At 51.5% G+C, this 22,773-nt stretch overlaps 1 protein-coding gene across 1 annotated transcript; it reads right to left on the bottom strand.

Annotated features, from left to right (window-relative positions):
- Positions 1-5,716: 5,716 nt before the first annotated feature.
- On the bottom strand, positions 5,717-21,712 carry LOC133525847 (basic proline-rich protein-like). Its single transcript, XM_061862252.1, has 27 exons — positions 21,491-21,712; positions 20,381-20,479; positions 19,800-19,950; positions 19,415-19,639; positions 18,614-18,814; positions 18,078-18,303; positions 15,648-15,822; positions 14,976-15,170; positions 12,445-12,511; positions 12,171-12,219; positions 11,395-11,432; positions 10,306-10,462; positions 10,137-10,264; positions 9,833-9,964; positions 9,529-9,660; positions 9,225-9,356; positions 8,921-9,052; positions 8,617-8,748; positions 8,313-8,444; positions 8,009-8,140; positions 7,705-7,836; positions 7,401-7,532; positions 7,097-7,228; positions 6,793-6,924; positions 6,489-6,620; positions 6,185-6,316; positions 5,717-6,012 (listed from the first exon to the last, which is right to left on the bottom strand). The coding sequence occupies exons 1-27, from the start codon at positions 21,497-21,499 to the stop codon at positions 5,717-5,719; spliced, it is 3,732 nt and encodes a 1,243-aa protein (XP_061718236.1). The 5' UTR covers positions 21,500-21,712.
- Between the last annotated feature and the right edge of the window lie 1,061 nt (positions 21,713-22,773).

The raw sequence follows: 22,773 nt of genomic DNA, 5'->3' as shown, positions 1-22,773 counted from the left end.
AAATATAACTCTAAGTTATAGAACAGGTACTTATTTTGTAAATTCAACGTTGGCGGCGAAACATTTTGGTGTACCTTCTCTTTTTAACCGTAGGATATACTTAGACGTTATGTTTTTGTTTAAAATTCTAAAAAATATTATTAGTTGTCCTAATCTACTAAGATTAGTTACTTTCAGTTGTCCGCATCACCCCTTACGCCCTCGGTCGCTGTTTCATATTAGTTTTTCGGTCAAAAACTATTCCAGGCATACCTTTTTCAGACGAGTTCCTAGTTACTATAATCAAAATCTATTCGAAGTAGATTGTTTTCAAAATTCGTTGGCTAGTCTAAAAGATATAGTTAAAAGTAAGTTGTTTTAATATATAAGTACAGATATCAGTTATTTTTTCTATCAGATTCAAAAATTTGCATTAAGTAGCTATATAACTATATTTATATCAGTTAACATAATTTATAATTTATGAACCTCCAGGTCTTTTTGTTGTATTTTCCTTTTGTTGTGGTACATCGTTTGTATTGCATTGTTGATATGTTTATACGACTGTTTGGTTTCTAAATAAATTAAAAAAAAAAAAAAAAAAAATATTCACCGCAATAGAACGTTTAGCTGTTTTTCCACTGAAATTGTACAAAGATGCGTAGCTATTGTGTTCGTTTTGAATCCAACTATTAGATTCCTTTTTTCGCGATTTGCACTGGTAATATAGAAACGTCTTACGTAGCTTAGCTTTGTCTTTATATACCGTACAGCTCTACTAGATCTTTTGTAGAAACGTAGACTTACGTAGACTGAACGTCAATCGCCAGATACACAAACGGAGCACATTCGCGCAAATGTATGTATTATATACACACCTAGTATGTTACCCGAGTCAAAAGTCCATTCCGAAGAAGGTCCGATTTGTATTCCGAGCACAGACATATGTGAATCACTTTCATATAAAGATATAAACAATGAGTAAGTTTATATAAGAGTCGGTAGCTAAGTAATCCGCTTGGAGGCGGGGTAGCTCGGATTGCATGCGGTGTTTACAGCGAGCGATCGAACCGCGGAAAGTGGAGCACCGCCGTCTTCGCTGGGCTCTCGTGGCCACACGTTTGACCCTAGAGCACAATGTCAGGCACTAAAAGACTAGACGACGTCGCACTTATGGATTTTTAATGCAAAGAGATTTGATAAACTGCCTGCGAAAGAGTTTTCTTACATATCCATTAGTTATACTCATTTAGTAGCCGATTGAAATATTGCTTTTCTACAAAATACATCCTAATCTGCGTAAAAAGTGCACGACATATACCGATTGAATCGTTTATCGCCATAGCTTTACTGGAAACGGTTTTCATAGCTCAGCTTTTAATGTAGATTTACTTTGCATATATCCAATGGAAAAGCCTTAAAAGGTTCTTAAATCCTAATTGGTGTCAAAATTCCGATTAGCACCACAGTTAATGGGATTTGAGTAGCAAGCAGGTCGTAGGGTAGAGTAGGTTAAGTCGGGCCAGCCCGCGCGGCGCCGCGCGTTAGGGCAGGAACACACGGTACCTCGCCGGGTGGTGCTCGACACGCGACTGACCGCGACAGTGCGCGGCTGCGCGCGCCGCACGGGCTCGCGCGTGCGTGCTCCGGCATTCCGCACGTGCCGTCGAGAAGTATGCACGCGTTACAGAGCAACCCTTGTTTTGTCAACAAAAATGTACAATTATAAAAGGTGAAAATACTCTATTCACAATCCTAATTTTATGCTTCACTTCACACCAAGAATATAAGACTTCATATTTAAACCTTGTTGTACTGTACGTAAAATACTGCTACATTAAGAAATTATTTTTCGAGTACAAAGTAACGGGTGCAAATAAATATCTCTATGTTTAATAATTTGCAAATGCCAATTTCGATATTTCAGAAAATAAGCCACACCAATACGTTTTACAGCTATGCCGAAAAGGAACATTACGTACGTTCGCTTCCTTGACACTGAATTGGAAATACATTACTATCTTAACCAGTTTTTTTTTTTTTTTTTATACCACGTCGGCGGCAAACAAGCATACGGCCCGCCTGATGGTAAGCAGTTTCCGTAGCCTATGTACGCCTGCAACTCTAGGGGAGTTACATGCGCGTTGCCAACCCTGAACCCCCCTCCCCCTCGTTGAGCTCTGGCAACCTTACTCACCGGCAGGAACACAACACTATAAGTAGGGTCTAGTGTTATTTGGCTGTGGTTTTCTGTAAGGTGGAGGTACTTCCCCAGTTGGGCTCTGCTCTAGATCTGGAATAACATCCACTGTTTGGTATGAGTACCGACCCAACACCATCTGTCAAGATGAGTGAGTTCCTACTGTTTGGGGCTGACATTGCTGTTCACAGGCCAATTCGAACGTCAGTGTACGCAACGTAACGTCCCTCCTCACCTTAACCCACTGGTGCGCTACGCGGCGTAGCACATCGTAGCGCGTAGCAGCACTTTTGCGTCTTGTGGTGAAAACATACCGTACCATACCTATTCCACCAAAATTAATAGGAGAGAGAGCCTGTAAAACAAGAACTAGAACTGGGCATAATATGCTCTGAGTGAGGACTGTAATTATACAAGGGTTGGCCAGTTATTTTGCTTAGTTATATAAAACTTTAAATGATGTTTCAATTGTTTTACTTAACGTCTGTTCATAATACTAGTCTAGAAGATAGAGAAAACTTGCCAAATATTGACGTTTAAAAACCAGTCTAAAGGTAGCAGGAGCCAATGATTGGAGTGAGGTCGACATCAGTATATTTTACCTACACCCACACATTAAATCACGTGCGACCATCGTGAGTCAAGACTTAAGGCCAGTTGCACCAACTATGTACTCTTGACGGATTGATAAAAGTAATTCAGCGACGACCTATGAAACTTACAATGCAAAAAAATCCGCAATGAGTACATCGGATGAAACAAACATATGGCGGTCGGCGTCAGCGTCGAGCGTGCAGCCGTTCACGCTCGGAACGTGCGTTCCGTGGCCCTCGGGTTAGACACTCGACAGCGAACTCGGTATGTGTTGCTAAACAGCAACGTTTGTCTCGCTGCCGCCTCAACTGAGGAGTCACCCAGAAGTCTGTCCTTTCGAGGATGACAGTCTCTCGTTGAATTAAACGTCCATAATCCATAATAATACTAGACAGGTGCGCTGGGCCAGCGCGCCGCCGCCGCTGACAAATGATCAGCGTGTAATCAGCGTAACCCTGTTATTTAACTATTCAACCTTGAGTATTTTGATTATAATTTAGATTTTTTCATTATAGGTAGGTACGGTCGAGGAAATTGATCATTTAGCAGTTCTGTTCCTATGTACAACCAAATTTACTTGAATCGTAAACAGCTAAAGAATACATTTCTTCGACTGTACCTAATGCCAAAGCAAGACGGAGACGAAGTACCAAAGACATAACTGTTTGCAAAATTTTATTAGGTTCACATACGCTTATAATTAACTAATAACTATAACAAGGGCTTAGCTGTAGTACCGTGTATCTTAGTGCAGCCGCATTCCGTCACCAATCATTCATGATATTTCTCCGTCCGTGACGACGGCACCTAGCGTGTTTTAGGAGGAGTCGTCACTGGGACAGGGTCAGACGGGTCAGTTGTCGCGCAGCAGGCGCACGGTGCGGCGCAGCAGCACGGGGCGCGGCGCGGCGGCGCTGCCGCGCGCGGCGCCGCGCCGCTTGGCCACGATCACGCGCGTGTAGTTCAGTGCGCGGCCGCCCTAAGCACAATACATTTTCAAAAAGTTCGTACAAGTCGTTTTTTTAATCAATATGAGTGATACGTGCTGTTGATTTGTGCTATTTATGCTTAGAATCGCTAGTTCTTTTAACTTAATATGGGGTAAAAAGTCATAGACTTTCCATGCATAACTTATGCAAAAGAAAAGTCAGCAAAATTATACAAAAATTAGAATAGACTTAATGCTTTTTTTTAGAAATGACAATCTGCGAAAGAAAAGACGCGCGTGTGGCATACATTTGCAATAAGTGAGAAGAGGCTTGCAAAATATATTTTTTATACTACGTCGGTGGCAAACAAGTATACGGCCCGCCTGATGGTAAGCAGTCTCCATAGCCTATGTACGCCTGCAACTTCCAGAGGAGTTCCATGCGCGTTGCCGACCCTAACACTCCGCATCCTCGTTGAGCTCTGGCAACCATACTCACCGGCAGGAACACAACACTATGAGTAGAGTCTAGCGTTATTTGGCTGCGGTTTTAAAATTAGTATAAACAAGATGCACTCACCCTTGGATGACCGCTGGTGACAGTGACGCTCGGGCTCGCCGCGGCCGCCGGCGCCACCGCTGTTACAAACAAATTCGAGTCATTCAAGTTATGATGAGACGACTAGCTAAGTATCAAGATATACTCATCATCCTGATATGGGTTATGACCGGCGATAAATTGGTCATAGTTTCTCGTAGTTTATACTGCAATACAAAAAATATCCAGTATATAGTATTTGTATAGTGATTACATTCTTTTTTTCTATCGTATCTTTACGACACTAAAATTTACTTTTGTCTGAAATTACGGCATAATATTTAAAACGGGTTATTCCCACTAGTTACCACTAAGTTGTTACCAGTGGTAACTACTGGGAAAAAAAATTCCCATGGGATTTTTTTTTGTAACGTGACCGAGACATTGATAAAGAGAGCGCGCCAGAGATACGCGTTTATACTGGTTTGAGCGGTCAACACGTCCGCCGAGCTCGCCCAGCAGGTGTCGATAACAGTCCTAATCCTAGGCGCCGATAGCAATTCAAACAAAGTTGTTAAATTTATATGTTTTTATTTATTTTTACGTATAATAAATATTTTAATTTTGTTTTTATTTGGAATTATTAAATTATATTAATTATTACATTAGGTATATGTTCTTTTTCCTTTTTGCCATCAACCTCGAGAGCATGAGAGCATTAATCTTGTTAATTGTAAATTGAATTAATTGTAACCTGGATCTTTTGTCAAGGGCGCTTACGCAATACTGCGTAGCACAGCGTTGTATTTATATAGGAGCATCGTTGATAATGGCGTAAGCGCCATCGACAATAAAGTCCCTTTCAATAAATAACGTCAACATTATACGAACGAACAAACAAATCAGTCAAAGACCGATTTTTTATCACTTTTAAGGCAGTTTACTGAAACAGTAATCGACTTATAATTAAACGAATAACTAATTAACTTATAATTAATTATTCATTAAAGCACTCTATATTTATACTGTTTTTATTAGTATTGAACGCTAACCAAATTTTAGTGGTAACTACTGGGAAAAATAATTACCACCTTTTACCAGTGATAACTTGTGGGAAAAAAAATCGATTTTTTTTCCCAGTAGTTACCAGTGGTAAAAGGTGGGAAAAAAATTCCCAGTAGTTAGGAGGTCGCTGGACGGGCGGGGTGGGCGCGGGCTCGTCGTCGGCGAACACGATGGGCAGCTGCATGATGTCCAGCTCGTCCACGGCGGGCTCGGCGCTCGGCGGCGGCGGGAGCGGCGCCGACGGGTCACTACCTGCGGTACTAGTGTCTCACCAGGTCGCTGGACGGGCGGGGTGGGCGCGGGCTCGTCGTCGGCGAACACGATGGGCAGCTGCATGATGTCCAGCTCGTCCACGGCGGGCTCGGCGCTCGGCGGCGGCGGGAGCGGCGCCGGCGGGTCACTACCTGCGGTACTAGTGTCTCACCAGGTCGCTGGACGGGCGGGGTGGGCGCGGGCTCGTTGTCGGCGAACACGATGGGCAGCTGCATGATGTCCAGCTCGTCCACGGCGGGCTCGGCGCTCGGCGGCGGCGGGAGCGGCGCCGGCGGGTCACTACCTGCGGTACTAGTGTCTCACCAGGTCGCTGGACGGGCGGGGTGGGCGCGGGCTCGTCGTCGGCGAACACGATGGGCAGCTGCATGATGTCCAGCTCGTCCACGGCGGGCTCGGCGCTCGGCGGCGGCGGGAGCGGCGCCGGCGGGTCACTACCTGCGGTACTAGTGTCTCACCAGGTCGCTGGACGGGCGGGGTGGGCGCGGGCTCGTCGTCAGCGAACACGATGGGCAGCTGCATGATGTCCAGCTCGTCCACGGCGGGCTCGGCGCTCGGCGGCGGCGGGAGCGGCGCCGGCGGGTCACTACCTGCGGTACTAGTGTCTCACCAGGTCGCTGGACGGGCGGGGTGGGCGCGGGCTCGTCGTCGGCGAACACGATGGGCAGCTGCATGATGTCCAGCTCGTCCACGGCGGGCTCGGCGCTCGGCGGCGGCGGGAGCGGCGCCGGCGGGTCACTACCTGCGGTACTAGTGTCTCACCAGGTCGCTGGACGGGCGGGGTGGGCGCGGGCTCGTCGTCGGCGAACACGATGGGCAGCTGCATGATGTCCAGCTCGTCCACGGCGGGCTCGGCGCTCGGCGGCGGCGGGAGCGACGCCGGCGGGTCACTACCTGCGGTACTAGTGTCTCACCAGGTCGCTGGACGGGCGGGGTGGGCGCGGGCTCGTCGTCGGCGAACACGATGGGCAGCTGCATGATGTCCAGCTCGTCCACGGCGGGCTCGGCGCTCGGCGGCGGCGGGAGCGGCGCCGGCGGGTCACTACCTGCGGTACTAGTGTCTCACCAGGTCGCTGGACGGGCGGGGTGGGCGCGGGCTCGTCGTCGGCGAACACGATGGGCAGCTGCATGATGTCCAGCTCGTCCACGGCGGGCTCGGCGCTCGGCGGCGGCGGGAGCGGCGCCGGCGGGTCACTACCTGCGGTACTAGTGTCTCACCAGGTCGCTGGACGGGCGGGGTGGGCGCGGGCTCGTCGTCGGCGAACACGATGGGCAGCTGCATGATGTCCAGCTCGTCCACGGCGGGCTCGGCGCTCGGCGGCGGCGGGAGCGGCGCCGGCGGGTCACTACCTGCGGTACTAGTGTCTCACCAGGTCGCTGGACGGGCGGGGTGGGCGCGGGCTCGTCGTCGGCGAACACGATGGGCAGCTGCATGATGTCCAGCTCGTCCACGGCGGGCTCGGCGCTCGGCGGCGGCGGGAGCGGCGCCGGCGGGTCACTACCTGCGGTACTAGTGTCTCACCAGGTCGCTGGACGGGCGGGGTGGGCGCGGGCTCGTCGTCGGCGAACACGATGGGCAGCTGCATGATGTCCAGCTCGTCCACGGCGGGCTCGGCGCTCGGCGGCGGCGGGAGCGGCGCCGGCGGGTCACTACCTGCGGTACTAGTGTCTCACCAGGTCGCTGGACGGGCGGGGTGGGCGCGGGCTCGTCGTCGGCGAACACGATGGGCAGCTGCATGATGTCCAGCTCGTCCACGGCGGGCTCGGCGCTCGGCGGCGGCGGGAGCGGCGCCGGCGGGTCACTACCTGCGGTACTAGTGTCTCACCAGGTCGCTGGACGGGCGGGGTGGGCGCGGGCTCGTCGTCGGCGAACACGATGGGCAGCTGCATGATGTCCAGCTCGTCCACGGCGGGCTCGGCGCTCGGCGGCGGCGGGAGCGGCGCCGGCGGGTCACTACCTGCGGTACTAGTGTCTCACCAGGTCGCTGGACGGGCGGGGTGGGCGCGGGCTCGTCGTCGGCGAACACGATGGGCAGCTGCATGATGTCCAGCTCGTCCACGGCGGGCTCGGCGCTCGGCGGCGGCGGGAGCGGCGCCGGCGGGTCACTACCTGCGGTACTAGTGTCTCACCAGGTCGCTGGACGGGCGGGGTGGGCGCGGGCTCGTCGTCGGCGAACACGATGGGCAGCTGCATGATGTCCAGCTCGTCCACGGCGGGCTCGGCGCTCGGCGGCGGCGGGAGCGGCGCCGGCGGGTCACTACCTGCGGTACTAGTGTCTCACCAGGTCGCTGGACGGGCGGGGTGGGCGCGGGCTCGTCGTCGGCGAACACGATGGGCAGCTGCATGATGTCCAGCTCGTCCACGGCGGGCTCGGCGCTCGGCGGCGGCGGGAGCGGCGCCGGCGGGTCACTACCTGCGGTACTAGTGTCTCACCAGGTCGCTGGACGGGCGGGGTGGGCGCGGGCTCGTCGTCGGCGAACACGATGGGCAGCTGCATGATGTCCAGCTCGTCCACGGCGGGCTCGGCGCTCGGCGGCGGCGGGAGCGGCGCCGGCGGGTCACTACCTGCGGTACTAGTGTCTCACCAGGTCGCTGGACGGGCGGGGTGGGCGCGGGCTCGTCGTCGGCGAACACGATGGGCAGCTGCATGATGTCCAGCTCGTCCACGGCGGGCTCGGCGCTCGGCGGCGGCGGGAGCGGCGCCGGCGGGTCACTACCTGCGGTACTAGTGTCTCACCAGGTCGCTGGACGGGCGGGGTGGGCGCGGGCTCGTCGTCGGCGAACACGATGGGCAGCTGCATGATGTCCAGCTCGTCCACGGCGGGCTCGGCGCTCGGCGGCGGCGGGAGCGGCGCCGGCGGGTCACTACCTGCGGTACTAGTGTCTCACCAGGTCGCTGGACGGGCGGGGTGGGCGCGGGCTCGTCGTCGGCGAACACGATGGGCAGCTGCATGATGTCCAGCTCGTCCACGGCGGGCTCGGCGCTCGGCGGCGGCGGGAGCGGCGCCGGCGGGTCACTACCTGCGGTACTAGTGTCTCACCAGGTCGCTGGACGGGCGGGGTGGGCGCGGGCTCGTCGTCGGCGAACACGATGGGCAGCTGCATGATGTCCAGCTCGTCCACGGCGGGCTCGGCGCTCGGCGGCGGCGGGAGCGGCGCCGGCGGGTCACTACCTGCGGTACTAGTGTCTCACCAGGTCGCTGGACGGGCGGGGTGGGCGCGGGCTCGTCGTCGGCGAACACGATGGGCAGCTGCATGATGTCCAGCTCGTCCACGGCGGGCTCGGCGCTCGGCGGCGGCGGGAGCGGCGCCGGCGGGTCACTACCTGCGGTACTAGTGTCTCACCAGGTCGCTGGACGGGCGGGGTGGGCGCGGGCTCGTCGTCGGCGAACACGATGGGCAGCTGCATGATGTCCAGCTCGTCCACGGCGGGCTCGGCGCTCGGCGGCGGCGGGAGCGGCGCCGGCGGGTCACTACCTGCGGTACTAGTGTCTCACCAGGTCGCTGGACGGGCGGGGTGGGCGCGGGCTCGTCGTCGGCGAACACGATGGGCAGCTGCATGATGTCCAGCTCGTCCACGGCGGGCTCGGCGCTCGGCGGCGGCGGGAGCGGCGCCGGCGGGTCACTACCTGCGGTACTAGTGTCTCACCAGGTCGCTGGACGGGCGGGGTGGGCGCGGGCTCGTCGTCGGCGAACACGATGGGCAGCTGCATGATGTCCAGCTCGTCCACGGCGGGCTCGGCGCTCGGCGGCGGCGGGAGCGGCGCCGGCGGGTCACTACCTGCGGTACTAGTGTCTCACCAGGTCGCTGGACGGGCGGGGTGGGCGCGGGCTCGTCGTCGGCGAACACGATGGGCAGCTGCATGATGTCCAGCTCGTCCACGGCGGGCTCGGCGCTCGGCGGCGGCGGGAGCGGCGCCGGCGGGTCACTACCTGCGGTACTAGTGTCTCACCAGGTCGCTGGACGGGCGGGGTGGGCGCGGGCTCGTCGTCGGCGAACACGATGGGCAGCTGCATGATGTCCAGCTCGTCCACGGCGGGCTCGGCGCTCGGCGGCGGCGGGAGCGGCGCCGGCGGGTCACTACCTGCGGTACTAGTGTCTCACCAGTTCGCTGGACGGGCGGGGTGGGCGCGGGCTCGTCGTCGGCGAACACGATGGGCAGCTGCATGATGTCCAGCTCGTCCACGGCGGGCTCGGCGCTCGGCGGCGGCGGGAGCGGCGCCGGCGGGTCACTACCTGCGGTACTAGTGTCTCACCAGGTCGCTGGACGGGCGGGGTGGGCGCGGGCTCGTCGTCGGCGAACACGATGGGCAGCTGCATGATGTCCAGCTCGTCCACGGCGGGCTCGGCGCTCGGCGGCGGCGGGAGCGGCGCCGGCGGGTCACTACCTGCGGTACTAGTGTCTCACCAGGTCGCTGGACGGGCGGGGTGGGCGCGGGCTCGTCGTCGGCGAACACGATGGGCAGCTGCATGATGTCCAGCTCGTCCACGGCGGGCTCGGCGCTCGGCGGCGGCGGGAGCGGCGCCGGCGGGTCACTACCTGCGGTACTAGTGTCTCACCAGGTCGCTGGACGGGCGGGGTGGGCGCGGGCTCGTCGTCGGCGAACACGATGGGCAGCTGCATGATGTCCAGCTCGTCCACGGCGGGCTCGGCGCTCGGCGGCGGCGGGAGCGGCGCCGGCGGGTCACTACCTGCGGTACTAGTGTCTCACCAGTTCGCTGGACGGGCGGGGTGGGCGCGGGCTCGTCGTCGGCGAACACGATGGGCAGCTGCATGATGTCCAGCTCGTCCACGGCGGGCTCGGCGCTCGGCGGCGGCGGGAGCGGCGCCGGCGGGACGGCGGCCAGCGAGCGGCGCGGCCCGCGGGGCACGGGACGCGCGCTCTCTTTGGAAACCACCATTTACCAAATTAATTAATTATTGTAGAAATTAAAGTATAGGAAATCAATTGAAACTATATGCTTAATAAGTCTACAATTGACATCATATCCCGAAAATGTTGGTTATCTGGGATGATTCAAAGCCAAAATTTCAGGGTTAAAAAAAAACGACGAAGCGCTTCACTTGGTTCGTCTTGGCGGGAGCACTGCCGTGTCATGACTAATTGATGTAACTATAGATTCATGAGTTTCAAATGAGTGAGTGTGGTAACAAGGACAAATGTCATTTATTTCGTCATATTAACCTCCTATAAAAAAAGCAAGCAAAATATTCTGAGAAAATGGAAAAGGACGTAACCCACATTTTCCACATCATTGTTATGACTATTTGCTGTATCTTCAGTTACCAGAGATAGTCATCACAACCCGCAAGGAAATTAAATACGTCAGTGTGATATACTTTACGGTCAAATAAGTTGTAAATATACATTCTCGTGTGCGTAAGGCATATTATACTATTCTTTGCTTTCACGGGCAGATTTAATCAGTTAGGGCGAGAGTAGACCTAAAAAAATTTGGGTGACTCTGACTTATTTCATAAAATCGCATGTTGGTTTTTTGACTGTCTGCCTGTTCTGGGTGTCTAGGAAATTCCGGAATCTGGCCAATGTTCGCAATTAAGGACACTTTTGTTTTTTCTGAATTCATGGGCAGGAACCGTAAAAAATTAAATGTTCTTTATTGAGAATAATGGGCAGGTTCAAGTTAAATCAGCTACTTTAGTGAAATGCATATTTTGAAGAATTTAAAGCAAATTATCAGATGTCATGTTTTTACGTAAAGTTGTGAAATATACATTTTTATTGTGGATCGACACATTAGGATGTTTAGGAGCTATTGTAAAATAGTGTGTATCTTATATAAGTTGAACTCTTACCAGCAGCTGGCTCTATCTCGCGTATTAAGCCGCGGGCACTGAAAAAATACTTCGATTATGGCATACAATATTGTCTAATGTAATTAACCATTTAAAGACTCTCAAGAAACAGTAGAGATTATTTCTTGACAATTCTTTAAACAAATCGTACAGTACACAAATTCTACACCTGCTATACAAGAAATAGGCTAAGTTTAACTACATTCCCTCTCTTTATGGTATGACCGCCTCTGTTGCTGTTTTCTCTCTGTATTGTTTTTATTGAGGTGTGCAATAAAGTGTATTTGTATTGTATTGTATATTCAAAAGTTATGATACGAACAGCAATTTTAATGTAATAAATCAATAACATTATAGGTGGACTTCATCGGTCATCGGTCGTTTTATTTGTTTTTATGAGAAGTCTCACAGTTTTCTTTAAGTTGACAGCTGACCACGCCATATTTATAGTCGGCCATTTGACGAATGTACGCAGTACAACCCGCCCTTCATAAAATTTACTGTAATCGTTTTTCTTCCGGGCTGATTAGTATTAAATACATATTAGAGGCATTTAGTACAAATCCATTCAACTTTCTAATAAAGTAAGGACGCTAAGCACGAAGAATTTCGTACATTGACACGCCATTTTCTATCTCTATGAGAAGCACATAATTATATTGCTCTCCCGCTCGCACAGTGGAATTGACCGCCGGTATCATCGGATCGATATACGAAATTCTTTGTGCTTAGCATCCTAACTTTAGTAGGAATCATAATATAGTAGATGAACTCACTTCTGCATCGTCGTGTGTCGCTCCTCAACCACTTCACCTGCACCCGCGCCTGTGGAGTTTACAAATTCTTGTAAAAATTCACCCCCCATGTGTGTTCAGTGAATATAAATAATTTCAGAAAAATCATTCTTTTATTTGATATGTTGCACGTAGGTACAGTTTGCCCCTTTTCCCCAGTTTTTGTTTAGTTATTTCCTTAACTTCCCTTACATGCCGACCCCGCCAATCACAAGACCACATGAGTGCTATAGATAGTTGTAACAAAGCTACGTACTTTTCCTGGCTGGTCGGCGCAGCGTATCGCCCTCGGCGGCCGTCAGCGCCCAGCGAGCCACCTCCTCCTGCATGTGACATGAACATGACTGTAATATTTGCCTAGCGTAGGTATATCCTTTCGCAATATACATAATTAATTATTATTAAAAGTCACAAGAATTTAGCTGCCGCCATAGAATCGAAGTTACGCTCTTATTTTAAAACCAGACCCCGAAACTTGGCATGAACACCGAAGTATAATATATCTACATCTGGTATTTGTTGTTGTTGCTAAAAAAATTAATACAAAGAAAAGAGAGCGGGTAAACAAAAATCGATGGTAGCTACCACGGCCCGCGCGATGTTTTCGCGTCGCGAAAGCTACGCACGGTAACACGTAAGGTAACAATGTCACTTAAACCGTGCGCCGTCGGCGTTGCGTCCGGCATCTGTCGCGCTCCGAACAATGTCCGTAAAACACGTTTCCGCTACACGACGCGTAGCAGATAGTAAAAATACTGAGTGCGTAATGACATACACATTTTTATTCAACATCACATGAAAAGGCAGAGTTAACAGACAGTGACATTTATTACAAATAAGCCTTAAATTTAAGCTTAAAAACTAAGAAATTGAGTTGCAAATCTAAGGGAGAAAAATTCATGAGTAATATACATAGGAGCTTGACGCGGACTTAAAACACACTGTTTCTGATGTATCTGGTAGGTGATGGCTGATACAGTTCCAAATACTTGGCAATGTAAGGTATTACTAGCAGTAGTGGACTCACCGCCACGGCGGCGTCGAGCGCGTGCTGCGGCACGAGCCGCCGCCGGAGCCGCGCCGGCGCCGGTAGTAGTGTGGACTCACCGCCACGGCGGCGTCGAGCGCGTGCTGCGGCACGAGCCGCCGCCGGAGCCGCGCCGGCGCCGGTAGTAGTGTGGACTCACCGCCACGGCGGCGTCGAGCGCGTGCTGCGGCACGAGCCGCCGCCGGAGCCGCGCCGGCGCCGGTAGTAGTGTGGACTCACCGCCACGGCGGCGTCGAGCGCGTGCTGCGGCACGAGCCGCCGCCGGAGCCGCGCCGGCGCCGGTAGTAGTGTGGACTCACCGCCACGGCGGCGTCGAGCGCGTGCTGCGGCACGAGCCGCCGCCGGAGCCGCGCCGGCGCCGGTAGTAGTGTGGACTCACCGCCACGGCGGCGTCGAGCGCGTGCTGCGGCACGAGCCGCCGCCGGAGCCGCGCCGGCGCCGGTAGTAGTGTGGACTCACCGCCACGGCGGCGTCGAGCGCGTGCTGCGGCACGAGCCGCCGCCGGAGCCGCGCCGGCGCCGGTAGTAGTGTGGACTCACCGCCACGGCGGCGTCGAGCGCGTGCTGCGGCACGAGCCGCCGCCGGAGCCGCGCCGGCGCCGGTAGTAGTGTGGACTCACCGCCACGGCGGCGTCGAGCGCGTGCTGCGGCACGAGCCGCCGCCGGAGCCGCGCCGGCGCCGGTAGTAGTGTGGACTCACCGCCACGGCGGCGTCGAGCGCGTGCTGCGGCACGAGCCGCCGCCGGAGCCGCGCCGGCGCCGGTAGTAGTGTGGACTCACCGCCACGGCGGCGTCGAGCGCGTGCTGCGGCACGAGCCGCCGCCGGAGCCGCGCCGGCGCCGGTAGTAGTGTGGACTCACCGCCACGGCGGCGTCGAGCGCGTGCTGCGGCACGAGCCGCCGCCGGAGCCGCGCCGGCGCCGGTAGTAGTGTGGACTCACCGCCACGGCGGCGTCGAGCGCGTGCTGCGGCACGAGCCGCCGCCGGAGCCGCGCCGGCGCCGGTAGTAGTGTGGACTCACCGCCACGGCGGCGTCGAGCGCGTGCTGCGGCACGAGCCGCCGCCGGAGCCGCGCCGGCGCCGGTAGTAGTGTGGACTCACCGCCACGGCGGCGTCGAGCGCGTGCTGCGGCACGAGCCGCCGCCGGAGCCGCGCCGGCGCCGGTAGTAGTGTGGACTCACCGCCACGGCGGCGTCGAGCGCGTGCTGCGGCACGAGCCGCCGCCGGAGCCGCGCCGGCGCCGGTAGTAGTGTGGACTCACCGCCACGGCGGCGTCGAGCGCGTGCTGCGGCACGAGCCGCCGCCGGAGCCGCGCCGGCGCCGGTAGTAGTGTGGACTCACCGCCACGGCGGCGTCGAGCGCGTGCTGCGGCACGAGCCGCCGCCGGAGCCGCGCCGGCGCCGGTAGTAGTGTGGACTCACCGCCACGGCGGCGTCGAGCGCGTGCTGCGGCACGAGCCGCCGCCGGAGCCGCGCCGGCGCCGGTAGTAGTGTGGACTCACCGCCACGGCGGCGTCGAGCGCGTGCTGCGGCACGAGCCGCCGCCGGAGCCGCGCCGGCGCCGGTAGTAGTGTGGACTCACCGCCACGGCGGCGTCGAGCGCGTGCTGCGGCACGAGCCGCCGCCGGAGCCGCGCCGGCGCCGGTAGTAGTGTGGACTCACCGCCACGGCGGCGTCGAGCGCGTGCTGCGGCACGAGCCGCCGCCGGAGCCGCGCCGGCGCCGGTAGTAGTGTGGACTCACCGCCACGGCGGCGTCGAGCGCGTGCTGCGGCACGAGCCGCCGCCGGAGCCGCGCCGGCAGCCGCAGCGCGTCGTCGGCGCCGCGCACGACGAGCACCCGCCGCGCCGCGCCGCCGCCGGCCGCCAGCTCGCAGGCCAGGCTGCGCGGGCACGTGGCGCCTGCGCTCCCGGCCACCACTAGGAGGGGGAGTTCCATCTGTAACAAATAAATGTCGATACAAGCCAATTCCTGTTAGGGTTCCAAAAAGGTACAAAAGGAACCCTTATGGTGCAACTCTGTCCGTCCGTCTGTCTGTGTGTTGTCACATCGCTAAATATGTCGAGGACCACGTTAAGCTATCAGTATGAAATTCGGATAGTAATGAACAACGCTAACGCTAATTGATTAATGAAGGAAAATGTGATAAAATTAACCCCGCTCCCTTCCTCCCTTATCTCCAAAGTTTACCAAAAAAAATTAGAATTTTTTACATAATATTAACATTACTATAAATTTTACAGGAAAAATATAATCAGACCTATCTTGGTAACTTTTTTTTAATTGACAAAAAACATTTCCGAATAAATACAGTATGCAATTTAACCAACTTCACGTGTATTTATATTTAAATTTCATCGACAAAATACAATGTATCGACTTCAATGTTTCACCAAACAGTGAGACAATAGGTACCTCGGTCCGGTGGAGGTGCGTGGCCTCGCCCTCGGCCGTGAGCAGCGGCGGCGCCAGCAGCGCCAGGGCGCGCACGCGGGCCAGCGCCCCGTCGCCGGCGCCCCCGGCGCCCGCCAGCAGCGCGCCGCACAGGGCGGCTCCCGCGCCCGCTCCGCCGACCACCACTGGATGGGACCTGCGACATGAGAACTTAGTTGCAGAAAAAAGGAGAAGCTCGATCTACGCCCCAAACGCGTTAGTTCCGCGTAGCATTATTTCCATTCGCATTTATGCCATTTTATATTTTAACCAATCGTTTATTTTAATAGTAGGTACCTCCTACCTTTTTTTACACGTGTAAATCCTTGTCGTTTTAAATCCGTATTTTCCCCAAGATGTAATGTTTTAACGGTAGTCACACTAAAAGGTTAGTTTGGTTAAGTAGCTTCAGATGCCCGAAGGGCAAACCGCCCAGAAATAGGAGCCCCCGAAGCGCGGCTCCGTCTAGTTAAGTTGTGAAGGAAATGTTTTTGGAAAAGAAACGATTGGAATAAAAATCTATTAGAACTAACGCGTTTGGGGAACTGCTGGAAAAAAGTCATTGCCTAAAATATGAACTCCAATATTTAGCATTAAAGTTAAAATGCGGTGAGTTCAGGTCCCTCTTCGTACACGACTCGCTAAGCACTGAGCGGACGACTGTGCGTGCCCGGGATCGCGGATATTATTATAATTGAATTGTTATTTTTAATAAAAAATAGTAATCGATGAGTTCGATCAAAAGCATTTTTTATATAGTTACATATTTTTAATGGTGCGTTTTAGACCTATGTTCGAATCGTAGAAAACAAAAAGGCCTCGATTGGTATTATTTTTTTGGCAGCCGTATTATGATGTAAAAAAGCGCTAGGATTTTGCAAAAACTGTGCTCCCACCCACTGTTTTCTCCTAACTTATTAGCGCGACGCGATCTTACTATATCAGTCCTAGTCTATTTATATGCGCAAAGTGCATAAATATTAATATTAATATATACAAGGTGCCCGTGAGCATTGCGAGAGATTTTAACGGTGCATTCCTGATGGCAACAGAAGCAAAAAATGTTATATGACTTTTTGTGAAATTCGACAAAAAAGAAATTGTTATTGTTTTTTTTGTCCCTTTTTTCTGAACACTCCTGTACATAAAACGTAATTTTTATTGATAAAAACATAACCTAAAATTAACTAAAGTTTTTTTTTTTATATGGGGGTAGTTTCTCGAATACATTTTTTTGAGTTTTCGATGTTAATCAATAGGTATGTCCAGACTAGACCTCAAAGTGGCAATACCGCAGTCAAAAATGTGTTTTGTACCGACTTATGGCGAAAGAATGATTTCGAAACACATTTAATTATCTCTGAAACTAGGCCTAATCCAGAAAATTTTAGATGACATTTTAGTTTCTAAATATTACCAGGAAGGCACCGTTAAAATCTCTCGCAATGCTCACGGGCACCTTGTATATATATATATTCTATAAATCATACCCAGCTTCAGCTAGCTCGTTGAGCCGTGCGGCCCGCGCGGCGCCCATGAGCGCGGAGGACTAAGCCTCAGGCCCGGTCGAGTCCCCGCATATGAGGCGCACGTGTAATAAGGAGCGTGTATGAACTGTTAAACGGCAGCACAGAAGCCGCCTATTCATAGGCGCGAAGCATTATGTCAATTTTCCATTTTTAGATTTAAGTCACTAGATGGCAGACTCTACTATGCGAAATAGACCCCGCGTTTACTCTAGGGGGCAGCACCTGCTTAGAAGTGTAAATTGTTTTCGCTTCCGAATCAGGTCACGAAATGGCAGACCCTCCAACACGCACGGTCTCTATAGCATTAAGTGCGCAATGCATTCTTACTAGATCTGTCTCTAACGATATGCGCGAAGCGTATAAATTAAATTATTAATTAAAACAGTTAGTATGCAGTGTTGCACCTGAAAAAAAATAGTCCACGTTGCAAAATCTATTCGACCAATTTAAGGATTCTCCATTTCCATACATATTATTATTAACAATTAGTTACCTTTTTAAGTCAGTTAGATTATCATTAATATAACATGTGCTATAACATGCCCCCACGGCAGACCAAATGCGATGGCTCGATGTCGTGAAAGCGGATATGAGCGTAAACGGGCTCACACGAGAGGACATCCAGGATCGCGCACAGTGGAGGAAGGCAAGTAGGAAAGCGGACCCTGGCAAAGGCCGGGCTAACGCTAGGTAGAAGAAGATAACATGTGCTATAACCTATAACATAATGGACGCGTGCGTAATATTACGGATTATGAGCCTAAAGCGGTACAATAAGTTCCACGTTACGAGCAAGTGTGTTAAAATAGTACATTATGATACAAGTGTGCTAAGTTGGTCATTATGGTGTGTGTATGTAAAATATGTCATTCGTAAATCATACCCAGCCTCAGCGAGCACATCGAGCAGCGCGGCCCTCGCGGCGGCCATGAGCGCGGAGCACCAGGCCTCGGGGCCGGCGCCGGGGCCGGGGCCGGGGCCGAGGCCGGGCGCGGCGCCGGGCGCGAGGCCGGCCGAGGCCGCGCGCACCTCGCGCACGTGCACCAGCGCGCGCAGCCGCCGCGCCCAGCGGTCCGAGCCGCGCGCGCACATCCACACTAGCCAGGGGCCTGCTCAACAAAAAGAGTAATAGTAATCATTATTAGTTTCACAAGCTGATTTTTTTTAACCGCTCGGGCTAATACAGTTGAACCACGAGCTTAACGAAGTATGAAGGTTAAATAAATTTTGATTCCAAGTGAAACACATTTTTTACCACACCGACGCGAGGAAAATATTGAATATACCTAAAACAATTGATTATTTTGATTCAAGTATCTCTCTCTTAGCAGAAGTGTCTTGTCACTTTTAAGGCACCAGCGCAGACACTGTAATTTGTTTTTAAGCTACCGAATAAATATATTTATTTATTGAATATACCTGGAGCGTCCTTGTCCACCGGCGGCCCCACGCGCGCCAGCGGGTCGCGCGCGGGCGGCGCGGGCGCCGGCAGCAGGCGCGCGGCCAGGCGCGGCACGGCGCGCCGCCACTCGCCGCCCAGCTCGCGCCACAGCGCCGCCGCCCACTGGCTGCCGTGCGCCAGCATGGCGCCGTGCAGCCACGGCGCCACGCCGCTGCCACCTGCTCAAAAAATACTGCATAGGTCTTCTTACACAACCTGCCTATAAGGAGATCCTAATCTGTTCAGTTTCAGTAGCAACAGTTTATAAAAATCATTTATATATTTTTCAAAGGTCAGATAAATCCGGACGCCAACAGAAAAAAACCAAGGGTTACCCCTTAGCCTGAGAAAAGATGGCACAAGAGGGTGAAAGACGAGTATTGAGGTTGTATATACTCGTACCCTTTTATTGTCTATGTTAGTTTTAAGTTCTAGCATTCCAAATTTTAATACTTGAAACATATTTTTTTATTTACATTTTAATGTCAGTTCGTTAATAAATCTGGCGCTGTATAATCAACTGCTTGTGTTTCCTTATTTTCCATTCTCTAATACTATCGAAACCCTCTTCTTTAACGAGAATAGAGAAACAAAACACGCAAGGCAGAAGGCATCACTCCACAGTATTATCTTACCGTCAGGAGCCGCCCACAACGCCATGACGGCGCTAGAGCGCGACACACGGCTCTTGCAGCTTGGCGCGCCTGGTTTCTCTTTATACTACGGCTGCAGCAAGGAATAGTTGGAGCGCCTCTGGTACCGTTACTGTTACTACTTACCGTTGGGAGCCGCCCACAGTGGCGCTAGCGCTCGGCGTACAGCTCTTGCAGCAGTTCGCGCCTGGTCTCTCATTATACTCGCATCGGCGTGGCCGGCTGAAGCGAGGCGCGCGAGTCGGAAAGCTCGGAGCGCATCTAACGCGGCCCGCGCGGCTCGGGCGTGCATCGTGCTAGGTGCTAGTGCCAGCACACGTGCTTCCCACTCAGGATCGACGTCATCGGTTTCTGTAAGAGAAAAATAATCATGTGTTAAACCCACCTATAGCATACTCAACTAGGCTATTGTACAAATTCAAAACCGATTAGTGCCGTCAAAAAGTTCGCGGGCCGCGCGAGCAACTCGCGGACGCCGCTCTAGGCTCGTACGCGTGCTGTAATAACTCACCCTGTGTATCGGGGGCCGGATCGCAGTCCTCGGGCCCGCCGACGTCGAGCGGCTGCTCGGCGGGCGGGGGCCGCGCGAGCAGCTCGCGGACGGCGGCGCCGCTCTTGGCGCGCGCGTACGAGTGCTCCATCCATACGCCCACACGCCCCTCCTGTGAACACATTTCAAGTTTATTCTACGTACCTGTGTCGTTACGAACAAGTTGTAAGTGAAAGAGTCTATCATTCATAATGATCAAATCTAGACATTGAGTCTATCAAACTAATCAAATTGAGTGGGTTACTCTGCTTTCCGACCGAGTAGTAGTAATTAAGGCATAGTCTTGATTTCAATCGATGGGTCTATGGATGGATAGGCTAGTCAAATGAGTTACTTTTGCCTAAATGTCAGTGCTACTAACTAAATGACAATTTGTATAAATTAACATACACATCACATTTTGGAGAAGTCAACCCTCCTCATTTTTTAGATTCATAGATGATTAAAAACAGATATAAATGCATAAAAATTAGACTGTTTGTTTTATTCCTGACTGTTTTGTTTGTTAATATCTACTCTGTTGTTGGTACTTTGGCACTCACCGGTTCGCCACCAGCGGCGCGCACGAGCGCTACTAAGCGAGCATGTAGCGCTGCGCTACCCTCCTCCGCCTCCCCCGGAGCCGCATTCTCCTCCTCCATCTGGAAATAAAATACATATATATAATATACTTGATGAATGAATACAACCTGCAGGCCTATAGTTGTGCCGTTCTGGAGAATGTTCTCCATTTTGTGAATTCTCGAGAATGGCACAACTATATGCAGGCCTAACATAACTACCTGAAAAACCAAGACTTATCAGTATTAGAGAGACATTAGCCGTATGGATACTATAGTCAATCTATAGCCAATAAAAGCTCAAAGAGCAGAGGAATTTCATAATTTGGGTGTACAATTTTAATATCAGCCATGTTTAGAGATGGGTAGTGAGTAAATAGTCAATGGTAAATACTAAGTAAATACTCAGTATTTAATCAATATACTCATATTTGCTTGTTATTCCTAAATTGGTGGTTATAAACTATTTACAGTGCTGCAAGGGGCATATAAATTTGAAATATAGGTGTATTTTGTAAGCCGCTACTGGATTCAGTACTGATTAATAAATATATTTTTAAGGGGGGCACTCCATACATGTATGTAACTAATGATCACAAAAAAATCAGAAACCACCAGCAGGTTGCACATCATTCTGCAGGTTGCACTCAATCTTTATTGCACAATACATGAAGGTACAAATGGCGGACTTAATGCCTTAAGGCATTCTCTACCAGTGAACCAATGGGTTAAACCAGAAAGATTAAGTAGGTGCAGTGTCTTTTAAAGTAAACTACTATCTATTTAATGTTGACTGTACCTACGTAAAAACTGGTGATGTATGTATATTAGGTGATTCCCAAGAATGGAATCTAGTAGCCAAACCCATTACATCAAAATATGTAGTATGTGTATTATTTGTAATCAAATGATCCGATTTGATTGCAAATGCACATACCTATTTGAATGTACTTGTGTTAATATAAATGTTAAACATTCTTTATATATTTAGTTAGATCTCCAAGTAAAAGAAAAAAAAGGGTGCACACGTAGGTTCAAAATGTTAAAATAGATGCAATACAAATGCAGTTGACAGCAGGTTGTGCAACTCACCGGCAGCATCAGTTTGGTAACTCAGCTTAACGGTTTGCCAACGGCCTTTTAGCGTTCGCTTCGTAAACACAAAAATAAGAAGACACACACACAATACAATGTTAACAACAAGCAAACGCAGTGAAGCAAATGATAGAACAAGAGAGGTTATTTGTTTTTTGAGTTTGACATTGACAGAATGACAGCTACGTCGGGTGCGTTTAGTTACGGAATTAATTATTTTGTTTCGATCAAAGTTGCAGCGGAGAATCTGTCTCTGGCAATTTAGCTTTTAGTAAATCTGATGAAAAATACTGCAAACATGGAATGTACATCCACCTGGTGCATCAAAACATTCAATGTATTAGAGGAAAAGATTTACAGATTGAACTTTTTTTGAATGATTATAATATTGATATTTTATGTATTACTGAACATTGGTTGAATAATAATGAATTAATGCCTCAATTTAATAATCACCAGGTGGGCAGTTCGTTCACCAGACTTAGTTCCATACATGGTGGGTCATTAATTATATTAAATAGTCAGTTAAAATTTAAGGAACGTAAGGACATTGTATCCATGTCTGTTGAGCGGACTATAGAACTAAGTGCAGTAGAATTGGAGCAATTTATTGTTGTCTGTGCGTATAGGCCGCCTTTAAGTAATTTTGAAATATTTGAAAGCATAATGGAATCCGTCCTACTTAAAATATCACCTTCTAGTAAGAAATTACTTATATGCGGCGACTATAATGTAAATATTTTGGAAAATTCAACAGTAAGTTGTAGATTGTTGAATCTTTTCAAATCATGTAATCTCAACCACATGTTTATGGAGCCTACTAGAGTGACTGCCACTAGTGCCACCTGTATAGATAATATTTTCACTGATATTTTTCCTACCGCTAAAAATGTAATCAGCAAGTTAGAATCAGACCACTTAGGCCAATTAATGGTGTTTGAGGCTGTAAGGAAAAATACCTTGCGAAAACAAATAACTTTTGTACCAGTAACCTCTGACCGCGTGGAACGAATGAAACAAAGTTTAATTCAGGCGCTACCCTTTCTGTCTTCCAACATGAGTCCTAATGATATGTATAATTCATTCTTTCACACTTTTATGGAAAATTATAATGCGATATTTACTACAAAATCGGTCATGGTTAGTGATGCATCAGTTTTTAGTGAGTGGGCTACTGCAGAGTTACATCAACGAAGACGTGCATTGTATGCCTTGTATGAGGAACGGCGGTTCAATACGAGTGATGAATTTAAGGAATATGTTAAACAATATTCGAAGAA

The sequence above is a fragment of the Cydia pomonella genome, chromosome 15, assembly GCF_033807575.1.
Source record: "Cydia pomonella isolate Wapato2018A chromosome 15, ilCydPomo1, whole genome shotgun sequence".
Lineage (NCBI taxonomy): Eukaryota > Metazoa > Arthropoda > Insecta > Lepidoptera > Tortricidae > Cydia > Cydia pomonella.
Note: the sequence above shows the minus strand (reverse complement) of the source record. Positions and strands in the feature narration are given on the sequence as shown.

What these genes read in the sequence shown, in the direction of transcription:
- LOC133525847 (XM_061862252.1), bottom strand. An exon ending in CCCGCCCGTCCAGCGACCTG is followed by an intron (nt 9,357 to 9,528) that starts GTGAGACACTAG and finishes CTAGTACCGCAG; the next exon opens with GTAGTGACCCGCCGGCGCCG. An exon ending in CCCGCCCGTCCAGCGACCTG is followed by an intron (nt 6,621 to 6,792) that starts GTGAGACACTAG and finishes CTAGTACCGCAG; the next exon opens with GTAGTGACCCGCCGGCGCCG.